Genomic DNA, 12,051 nt, shown 5'->3' on the forward strand with positions numbered 1-12,051 from the left:
ACCCTGGAGAAGGGATAGGCTACCCACTCCAGTATTCTTGGACTTCCCTGGTGGTTCAGCTGGTAAAGAATTTGACTGCAATGTGAGAGACCTGGGTTTGAGGCCTGGGTTGGGAAGATTCCCTACAGGAAGGCATGGCAACCCACTCCAGTATTCCTGGGCTTCCTTGGTGGCTCAGACAGAAAAGAATCCACCTGCAATGCAGGAGACCTGGGCTCAGTCCCTGGATTGGGAAGATTCTCTGGAGGAGGGCATGGCAATCCACTCCAGTGTTCTTGCCTAGAGAATCCCCATGGACAGAGGAGCCTGACAGGTTACAGTCCATGGGGGCACAGAGTTGGAAACCACTGAATGACTCAGCGCAGTCAAAAGATATATACTTCCACTTATAAAATAAATAAGGGACTTCCCTATAGCTCAAATGATAAAGAATCTGTGTGCAATGTAGGAGACCTGGGTTCAATCCCTGAGTCAGTAAGATCCCCTGGAGAAGGAAATGGCGATCCACTCCAGTATTCCTGCCTGGAGAATCCCATGGACAGGAGCCTAATGGGCTACATTCCATGGGATCACAAAGAGTTGGACATGACTAAGTGACTAGCACACACACAAACACATATAAAATAAATAAGTACTGGAAATGTAAAGCACAACATGATGACTATAGCTAACTGCTGTGTATTATATTTGAAAGTTGCTAAAGGAATAAATCCTGTAAGTTCTCACTGCAAGGGGAAAAATATTTTCTTTTTTTATTCTAAATATACAAGGCAACGGATAGTAATTAAACTTACTGTGGTAATCATTTCCCAATAAGTGAAAGGCAAGTCATTATGCTGCATGACTATTTTAACAATATTGACTCCTCCAATCCATGAGCATAAGTATCTTTTTCATTTGTGTCTTTGCTATTTATTTTATTAAATTATTATTCTGATTTAAACATCAAAAAGTCTTACTGGTAATTTTAATGCAAATTTAACTCAAGTATTTTTATTTATAGCCAAGGATAAATTAAGAATCAATACTTCTATCTAGAAAGAAAATTTTATCACAGTTCAAAACACATGTTTCAGAACGCACTGGACATACATGTTGAGGGAAGTAGTGAGGGACAGAAAAGGCGTATCACTGTACCTCAATCTTTTTCCTAAATGGTTAAAGAACTGTTCAACAACTCCAAAACCCTTTTTATATGCACACCTGGGAAGAATACCAAATCCGAAACTTTCCTCAGAGTTACACTGATGTGGTTTCAGACCAGATGTTTAAATGTTACAGTATGTACATTTTCTTCCCCTCTTCTAAGGCAGAAGTAAAGTAAGAGGAATATTTGACTTCACTCCACAAGAGACCTATTTAATAGTTTGGCGGTTATGTAAGTAAAGGTAGCTTGGCTAAGTCAATGTTGACGACATACAGAACGACATGATCCTAATGAGTTGGAAAATATTGGCTCTCATGAGAATAGACCAGATGCTACTGAGCTGAGAAAGCTACTGTATTATTGAATTTCATTTTTATGAGGTAAAATTTATTATTCAACCATTAAGGTATCCCACATGAAATCTTGCATAAAATACTTTTACAGTTACATTCTGGAAAGTAGATTTTTATTTTAACATTAAGACAACACTTAAATAACAGATTCAAATGTCCATTTGATCACCTTGCACATAGATTTTAAAGTCTGTAAGTAATTTCCCAACAAAGACCAGAGCTAGACTGTCAACAAAACAATGAACTATCTGAATAAAGAAAAAGAAGTAACAAGTCTTCGTTTCCCTGAGCAAACAAAAGCCATGTGTGACTTTGTATTTTAACCCTGAGCAAAAGGACAAAACTTACAACCTCTATGATATGAGCACCATCAGAAACAAACAAAAAAAATGTGTAAATCAAGATCTCAACTACTCATACTTACTTCCAACTTTAATATCTCTGCTTTATTATTTATAATTTTTTATTATTTTAACTAAATTCCCAATATTTTATATTCTTTCATTACATGATTTCTATGGAATAGAAAACTTTGATTATCTTACTTTTATTCTGGTCTTATCTACCAGAGTTTGGTAGATGTAACAAAAACAAATAGTAACAGAAAGGTCCAAAACCCTGGCTTCAAAAACTAGCTTACTTCATGAATATCTCTGGGACGATACATGAGAAATACACTGGATTGCTCTAAGCAAAACTTTTCACACCATGTAACGGAGGATACATAACCTGCCGACATCAATATTACAAGTAAGATAAACAAAAATTAATGTATGAGAAATATCAGCCTAAAAAAGGTGAGTCAATTCAGATTGTTCAAGTAAGTCTTATGGTATCCAGTCCCTGCAAAACGCAGCTCAGTAAAGGAAAAATGCATAGTAGACAACTGTATAGTATGTGAAAAGCAGATTAAAGGACACAGTTTCATATACTTCTAGCATCCCACTGCACTTCAATATTCTGTTGCTCCACTCCCGTTTGGAATCTCTAGTAGAAGAGAGAATACATGGTTCTTCACAGCTGACCAAGAGCCTGGAATAGCCTCTTGTCAACAACTATATTAAAAAGGCACTGATGTATAGAACAATCTTATGGACTCTGTGGGAGAGGGAGAGTGTGGGAAGATTTGGGAGAATGGCATTGAAACATGTAAAATATCATGTATGAAACGAGATGCCAGTCCAGGTTCGATGCATGATACTGGATGCTTGGGGCTAGAGCACTGGGACGACCCAGAGGGACGGTATGGGGAGGGAGGAGGGAGGAGGGTTCAGGATGGGGAACACATGTATACCTGTGGCGGATTCATTTTGATATTTGGCAAAACTAATACAATTATGTAAAGTTTAAAAATAAAATAAAATTAAAAAAAAAAAAACAGGGGGCACAATGCACAATCTCTTCAATAAGCTCAAACAAGACCTTACCTACATCTTGAATTCTGGTCTTCTTTTATATAGTTCACTACTTTGTTATCCTATTTATTTTCTTCCTTACTTTTTGAATGTACCTTTTCCCTATTATCTCCTCAGCTAAAACACTGGATCAATGAGACTCCAATTCTGACAGTCGTTACCTCGGTCTCCAAGAACCTCACACCTTACAACCACTTTCATAAGCAATATTCCTGGGTGTATGATGCCAGCAGACACCTATAGCCAGGACAAAACAACAAATGCACTCCACAAACAATACTGCATTTCACAAATACTCTAGGAGTAGATCAACAAATATTATCACCATTTTCTAAATAAAAAAGTTAATTGAAATAAAATGAAACAAATTGCCCTTTGTTTAGACATAAATAGATGATCATGCTATAATTCAGTAAATTTTAATAGTTGAAAACTAAAAATACTCTTATCTGAGAGAGACAGTAAGGCAGTCACTATACCAGGATCTATATGTAACAGATTAATATAACTCAATGCACAAAACTATATCTCTAACAAGCATTAGCACAGAAAGTTTTTCCTACTTATTTTAATAATTGTTAATTTTATTCTCTTTTTAAAAGGCTGAGAAGAAAAATCCAGTGTAGCTTTAAGAACATGTAGCATAATTCAATATTCACACAGATATTCACATAAAGAGAACATAGAGTCTATTAAAATAATAAATAAATGATACAGAGGCTATAAAGAAAATGCCTTTTCTTCCTTAAAGGGATTTGCAGTTTTGATATTTGAAACAAAATTTGATGTTTCATTTCTGAAGCACCATTATTACCTAACATTTAAAGACAAGTGCACAAGGCTGTTGCATATTCTATGACCCAGTGAAATCTATCAACCTAAAGTTACTTGATTTTACATATATAGACATGTTTAATACCTTCAGTTATTAAAAGAGAAAACGTTAATTAAGATTAAATAGGTATTTTTAAGAAAATAATGAGGTGAATAAAATAGTAAAATAACTCTGTACCTTTAAACCAAGAATAAAGGATTATTATTCTGGGCTTAGTTTTCTTTATATAAAAATGCTGCATAGGAAGTACAATTATTGCTCTACTGCTAAAAGGTAATGCTCAAAATCCTTCAAGGTAGGATTCAGCAGTACCTGAACCAAGAACCTACAGATGTAGAAGCTGGATTTAGAAAAAGAAGAACCAGAGACCAATTTGCCAACATCCATTTAATAAAAGAAAAAGCAAAAGAATTCCAGAAAAAGAGCTACTTCTGCTTCATTGACTACGCTGAAACCTTTGACTGTGTGGATTTCAACAAACTGTGGAAAATTCTTAAAGAGATGAGAATACAAAACTACCTTACCTCCCTCTTGAGAAACCTGTATGCAAGTCAAGAAGCAACAGTTACAACCTGTCATAGAACAAAGGACTGGTTCAAAATTGGGAAAGGAGTACATCAAGGCTGTATACTGTCACCCTAATTATTTAAATTCTCTGCAGAGTACATCTTGTGAAATGTCGGGCTGGATAAAGCTCAAGCTGGAATCAAGATTGCCGAGAGAAATATCAACAACCCAAGATATGCAGATGGTACCACTCTAATGGCAGAAAGCAAAGATGAACTAAAGAACCTCTTGATGAAGGTGAAAGAGGAGAGTAAAAAAGCTGACTTAAAACTCAACATTCAAAAAACTAAGACCATGGCATCCAGTCCCATCATTTCTTTGCAAACAGATGGGGAGGAAAGTGGAAACAGTGACAGACTTTATTTTCTTGGGCTCCAAAATCACTGCAGATGGTGACAATGGTCATGAAATTAACAGAAACTTGCTCCTTGGAAGAAAAACTATGACAATCATAGACAGCATATTAAAAAGCAGAGACATTACTTTATCAACAAAGGTCAAACAGTCAAAGCTACGGCTTTTCCAGGAGTCGTGTCTGGATGTAAGAGTTGGACCATAAAGGAGGCTGAGCACCAAAGAATTGATGCTGTCGAATTATGGTGCTGGAGAAGACTCCTGAGATTCCCTTGGACAGCAAGGAGATCAAACCAGTTAATCCTAAAGGGAATCAACCCTGAATATTCATGGGAAGGACTGATGATGAAGCTGAAACTCCATACTTTGGCCACCTGATGCGAAGAACTGACTCATTTGAAAAGACCTTGATGCTGGGGAAGACTGAGGGCAGGAGAAGAAGGGGGTAACAGAGGATGAGATGATTGGATGGCATCATCGACTCAATGGACATGAGTTTGAGCAAACTCCAGGAGATAGTGAAGGACAGGGAGGTCTGGTGTCCTGCAGTCCATGGGGCCGCAAAGAGTCGGACACAACTGAGTGATCAAACAGCAAAAGCACTGTACTAAGAATAAAATGAACAGAGTAAGATTTGGGGGGGCGAGATGGGAGCAAAAAACAAAGAAATAAAACTAGACACTTGGAAATCAGGCTTTTAAAAAATATTTTAGCTGATTAATTCAATGATACACTTTATATCTGCTTCATTTGATAAAAATAAGAAATCTTAGAAAAGAGATAAAAACTTCCTGACACATTTCATTTTCCTCAACTCCCTTAATCTCCAAAAAAATTAGTCCCAGATTATCAGGTTACAAATCACTTAACCTGTGATTACTTATCTATTCAATTTTTTTAAGACTATGGCAGAATCCTATCAGGAGAGAATGTTTTCAGAGTAAGAAATTTTAAATAAGATGCTTTTACATAGCACAGTCCATTCAATAAATTCAGAAAAGGAAATATTGAATTAATTTGTCAGATTGAATATTATACACTAAGTATGATCAAAAATTAGTATGAATTTTTAAGCTATCTAAGCAACAAAAACAAAAATTTTAAATAAAGGTAGATTAATAAGATGAGATGACTAAAGAGCCTTGTGATAGGGTGAAAAAGCTGGCTTAAAACTCAACATTGAAAAATAAGATCATGGCATACGGTCCCATCACTTCATGACAAATAGATGGGGAAAAAGTGGAAACAGTGACAGACTTTATTTTCTTGGATTCCAAAATCACTGCAGAAGGTGACTGCAGTCATGAAATTAAAAGATGCTTGCTCCTTGTTAAAAAGCTATGACAAACCCAGAGAGCATATTAAAGAGACACCACTTTGCCAACAAAGGTCCAAACATGTTTTTCTCATGTAGTCATGTACAGATGTGAGAGTTGTACCATAAAGAAAGCTGAGCGCCAAAGAATTGATGCTTTCGAACTGTGGTGCTGGAGAAGCCGCTTGATAGTTTCATGGACTGCAAGGAGACCAAACCAGTCAATCCTAAAGGAAATCAACTCTGAATATTCACTGGAAGGACTGATGCAGAAAAGTCCCTGATCCTGGGAAAAACTGAAGGCAAACGGAAAACAGTATGGCCGAGGATGAGCCATTTAGACAGTATCACCAACTCTATGAACATGAATTTGAGCAAACTCCGGAAGACAGTGAAGGACAGGGAAATCTGGCGTGCAGCAGTCCACGGGTCCCAAGAGTGAGATATGACTTAGCAACTGAACATCAAACAACAAATACTATGAGATACCCAACCAAAAAACAAAACAAACAAAAAACTCTGGAAGGAATGTCACAGAAAATAGAAATCTGATAAACAACAACAACAAAAAAAAGAATTAGTTAATTTCAAACAGTGATAAATGCTTCTGCTAAAGAACGGCTTCACTGTAGACGATTCAGGTGAAAATCTGAAAGAAAAGCTTTTGTACAGTAACTCTAATAAAATAATGGTCATATGAATGGTAATGACAAAATGTTTTAGTCCCTTAGGGCTGCTATCAGAAATTTATTTCTCTCAGTTCTGGATACAGAAAGTCCAGAATCAGTCTGCCAGCATGGTCACGGTCTGGTGAGAACCACCTCCTGCTCCAGACTACCTACTTCTTCATCTGTCCTCAGATGATAGCAGGGTTAAGGGAGCTACTCTCTGGCCTCTTTTAATATGGACACTGATCTCATGACTACACTCTCATGATCTAATCAACCCCCAAAGGCTCCACATTTCCTAATGCCATGACAATGGCATTAGAATTTCAACATATGAATTTTGGTGGGACACAAACATTCAGACCACAACACATAATTCAATCCAGTTAAAACAGTCATCCATTTAAAACATTTTTTTAACAAGATAAAATTCATGTAACATAAAATTCATCCTTTTAAAGTGCACAATTAAGAGGAATTTACCATATTCACAAGAGTGAAAACTTCACCACTATCTACTTCAAGAACATTTTCATCAATCCAAAAGAAACTCATGAAGTCATTCCCCATCCCTCCTTTCCCCAGGCTCTGGCAACCATTAATCTACTACTTCTCTCTATGGATCCGCCTATTCTAAGCATTTCATAAAACTAGAATCAAAATATGAGACTTTTTGCATCTGGCTTCTTCTAATTAGCATTAATATTTTCAAGGTTCATCCACATAAGATAATGAAGTATCAGTACCTCATTCCTTTTTATGTCTGAATAATATTTCATTGTAAAGATATAACACATTTTGCTTATCCATTCATCAGTAAGAGACATTTGTACTGTTTCCACCTTTTGGCTGTTAAGAATACATGCTATGTGATCTCCATTACATGTGGAATTTTAAAAGGTCAAATTCATAGAAGCGGAGGGCAGAATACTGTTTACCAGAAGTAGGGAAGTGGGGGAAATAAGAGATATTGATCAAAGAATACAAAGATGCAGTTTTATACAATGAGTAAATTCTAGAAATCTAAAGTACAGCATGATGATTTTAGGTAATAATACTGTATCATATACTGGAAATTTGTTAAGAGTAAATTTCAGGTGCTCTCATCATAGGAAAAAAAATGGTACCTATGTGAGAAGGTATGTTAATTAGTTTGACTGGTAATCCTTTCACTAAATATATAAAAACATCATGTTGCACACCTTAAATATATAAAATTGTTATTAAAAAATAAATACTTTTGGTAATTCCTGAGTGGTCCACTGGTTAACACTCTATGCTTTCACTTCAAGGGGCATGGGTTCAATCCCTGGTTGAGGAACTAAGAGTCCACATACTGTGCAGCATGAAGAAAAATAATTTTTTTAATTTTTAATAAAAATAAATCAATAAACACTTATGCATGCAAAAAAGGAAAAGATAACAATGCTATGAATTCATGTATAAGATGTTATGTAGTATGTGTTTTCAATTCTCGGCTACATATATATATATATATATATGAGTAAAACTGCTGGGTTATATCCCAGATGGCGCTAGAGGTAAAGAACCCATCTGCCAATGCAGGAGACCTAAGAGACCGGGTTTGATCCCTGAGTCCAGAGATCCCCTGGAGGGGGGCATGGCAACCAACTTCAGTATTCTTGCCTGGAGAATCTCCATGGACAAAGGAGCTGGTGGATTACAGTCCATAGGGGTGCACAGAGTTGGACACAACTGAAGCAACTTAGTATGCACACATATTAACTCTACATTTAACTTTCTGAAGAACAAATTGTTTTTCAAAGCAGTATCAGTTATTTTGTAAGTTAATAATTCAGTAAGAGGATACAAATTTCAAACAATTATACAAAGGAAAATTAAATGAGAAAAATAGCATTTTTTTAAAAAGTAGGTAACTAAAACAGTATAAAAGGAAATGAAACAGTAAGATGATAGAAACAAAGACAAAAAATACAATCACAAGTATAAATGAATTGAATTTACTAGCAAAAAGGCAGATTATAAAATTTGATCTAAAATATCTAGTTCTATGCTATTTCCAAGACATATACCTAAAGCATAAAAATATAGATAGGTTTTAAGTAAAATAATGAAAATAGAAGTATAGCAAAAACCAACCAAAGATAAAACAATTATAACTATGTTAATATGATAAAAATAGATATAATTCAAAAGACTAAGAAACAGAGTCACTACATTTAATAAAAGCATCAAATCAAAAAGAGAATATAAATATGGATATGTGTATAGGTGTATATACATATAAGAAGATCTGTACACTATCTCAGAGGATTTAGAGAATTCAAAGCCCTTTCATAAGCTAAGAATTTCTAAACAAATGAAACATCAGTCCTATAATCTCTTTATAGAATCCTAAAAATCTGACAAAAAACAACCATAAAACTTTGCATTAGGCAATGGCTATATCAAATGTTAAAAGGCTCTAATTAAACTGTGTCTTTTAAGAATTTATAAAACACTCCCCATAGTAAAGTCTGACCTTAAAACCTTAAAAAGCATTGTATAACAACAAAACCAAATTTATTTTACTAAATAAATAATGTATAAAATAACATCTTAAGCATAACTACACTTAATAAAAATACATCCTTTTATGTTACCAACAAAAGTAACTTTATTTGAGCTGATACAATGTAAAAGAAGCAAGGCTTCTCTAAGTTTTCCTATTTATGTATAAAGTGAGTGATAAGATGAAGATAATACTGGCATCAAAGTAAATTTTTAATTTTCAGTAGTTCATTCAGGGTGTAAGACTCAAGTTTTTCACATAAATAAAATAAATAACTTGCTTACAAATGCTAAAATACTGCAATTAAGAATTTTTTTCCAGCACTCAGTTTGAGTTCCCTGAATCATACAGCAAATGGCCACAGGCTATCTATTTTACATACTGTAATGTAACAACCCAGTGGGGTGGGATGGGGAGGAAGGTGGGAGGGAGGTTCAAGAGGGAGAGGACATATGTATACCTATGATTCATGTTGATGTTTGGCAGAAACCAACACAATTCTGTGAAGCAATTATCTTTCAGTTAAAAAAAAAATAAATTTAAAATAAAATAAAAAAAGGAATTTTATTCCACTCTACCAGCATAATCAAATATATTATATTTATAATTGACTTTAATCATTTCAAATATACACACTGATCCCCTCAAAAGTTGTCCAAGAATTTGAACAAAGACTTGGTAAAAAATAATCCCTTGCAAGTATAAAATATATCTACAAGTTGATAGCAGAGAACAAAAATGAATGACTTAACTCATATCTTGGATTTTCCACAGGAACTATAAATGCCTGCTTTCACAGAAATACACTTCAATTTAAGTTGATCATGCTATACAAATGAATTTGAATGATAAAATATTAGTCACTTCTAATAAGAGTTTTCCATAGACTTGTCAAGAAGACGGTGTTCTTACCTACAGTCTGGAAAACTTCATTCATCAAAGCTTCATTAACTGCTAAAGAGCTGACATTTCCACTATGAGACCAACTTTGATATATTGCTTGAAGCAGAAGTGTCTGAGCTCTTGTAGCTTGAACTGTGAGATTTGGAAGCTCAAAAATGCCTTCAGTTATAGCAATCTGAGATCTTTTGGTCCTGCATAAGAAAACAGAAAGCATAACAAACAATATATTAAGTGATATTTATTTTTAAAAAAATATGAAATAAAATTGCAAGACAAAAAGGTATCCAGGGACATTATTTTAATTAGAGTTCCATCAACGAGAAATGCAATTCTACTAACTTTATTTCAGAACCTGTAACAATAATAAAAAATACAAGCTAGAATAATGTCCACACACATATTCATACACATATATACTGCTCGAGCATTATACTTTAATCAAGTCAATCATCAAAAATAAAAATAATACTAATACTAATTAATTTACTACTAATTACTAGTACGAAATCCTTATTCTCTTTTCTTAAATTTACTTTCTGCACAATTTGGAAAGGTTACTTTCCATTCACAGTTATTACAAAATATGGGCTACATTCCTCATGTTGCACAATACATCCTTGAACCTATTTTACATCCCACTGTTTGTGTCTCCCCTTCTCCCCTTGGTACCCACTACTTGGTTCTCTGTATCTGTGTGTCTGCTTCTTTTTTCTTTTTTTTCTTATTACATTCATTAGTCTGTTGTATTTTTTTTAGATTCCACATATAAATGATATCATACAGTATTTGACTTATTTCAGTTAGCCCAGTATTTTTCAAGTCTATCCACATTGTTGCAAATGGCAAAATTTCATTCTTTTCTACAGCTGAGTAGTATTCCACTGTGTGTATATACACACACCACATCTTCTTTATCCATTCCTCTGTAGATGGACACTTGTTTCTATATCTTGGCAACTGCAAATAATGCTGCTTACGAACACTAGAGTACATTATCTTTTCAAATTAGTGTTTCTATTTTTTTTAAACATTTACCCAGGAGTTGAACTACTGGATCATATGATAGTTCTGTTTTTAGCTTTTTGAGAAATCTCCACACTGTTTTCCACAGCGGCCGCACCAATTTATATTTACTAAACCAAATTCAATAAAATTAAAAGGAATGAAATCATACAGAACATACGTGCAGATTATACTGGAATTAAACTATAAACTAATAGAAGTATCTGTAAAATCCTCAGATATTTAGATATTAAAAACATAAAATACACTGAAGAACAGAGCAAATGAAATTGAGAAAGTCACAGACAACTTTCGCAAAAGTATAAAATGATAGAAAAGGACATTGATATGATTGTCTGAAAAGCATAACCTAAAATATACATAATTGATACGCCTGGAGAAAACAACGAATAGAGAAAAAAAGTGGTATGGGCATGCATTTTAATAAAGTAACATGGAGGGACCAGGACTTTTCCAGAACTCCCCTTCTACAAAATTCCCGAACCTGTCCACTACAGACTAGTAAAAACAACCAGTGTATGGGGGCTACTTAACCGTACGACTATAAAGGGGTTTCAAGCAATACTCTATACTGATGAGACACTGACAGTCTCATGTTAATTGGTTACTTTTACATTTTCCAGGCAGGCTTTTTTTTTTTTTCCAACTCTCTGCAGACACTATTCTATTTGTTTTTCCACTGCGCTGTGCAGCATATGGGATCTTAGTTTCCCGACCAGGTATCAAACCCATGTCCCTTGCATTGAAAGCACAGATTCTTAATCACAAGATCACCAAAGAAGAATGCTTCCTGAAATGCTTCTAATTTCAGTCATCTTTAAAGTCAATGGGCTCCTTTTCTAGCCATTGGTATTGCAGCTAAGAACCATCTTGCTATTAATAATAAACCTAATATCCTTCAAAGTCAAGACTGGATTTTTACTTTGCAGTTCTAGGGT

General features: G+C 34.6%; 1 protein-coding gene across 27 annotated transcripts in view; it reads right to left on the reverse strand.

Annotated features, from left to right (window-relative positions):
- VPS13B (vacuolar protein sorting 13 homolog B) overlaps positions 1 to 12,051 on the reverse strand; it is an 807,303-nt gene that overhangs the window by 648,293 nt on the left and 146,959 nt on the right. For 26 of the 27 annotated variants that reach the window (XR_011570715.1, XR_011570716.1, XM_070803099.1 and 23 more), the window contains one exon: positions 10,100 to 10,281. Coding sequence is in view for 24 of the 27 variants with exons in the window: in XM_070803099.1 (XP_070659200.1) it covers positions 10,100 to 10,281 (182 nt within the window). In the remaining 3 variants the exon portion in view is untranslated. Of the gene's footprint in view, positions 1 to 10,099; positions 10,282 to 12,051 lie in introns of those variants that run through there. The other variant, XM_070803118.1, reaches the window with a different exon arrangement.

Source organism: Bos indicus, chromosome 14 (assembly GCF_029378745.1).
Source record: "Bos indicus isolate NIAB-ARS_2022 breed Sahiwal x Tharparkar chromosome 14, NIAB-ARS_B.indTharparkar_mat_pri_1.0, whole genome shotgun sequence".
Classification (NCBI taxonomy): Eukaryota; Metazoa; Chordata; class Mammalia; order Artiodactyla; family Bovidae; genus Bos; species Bos indicus.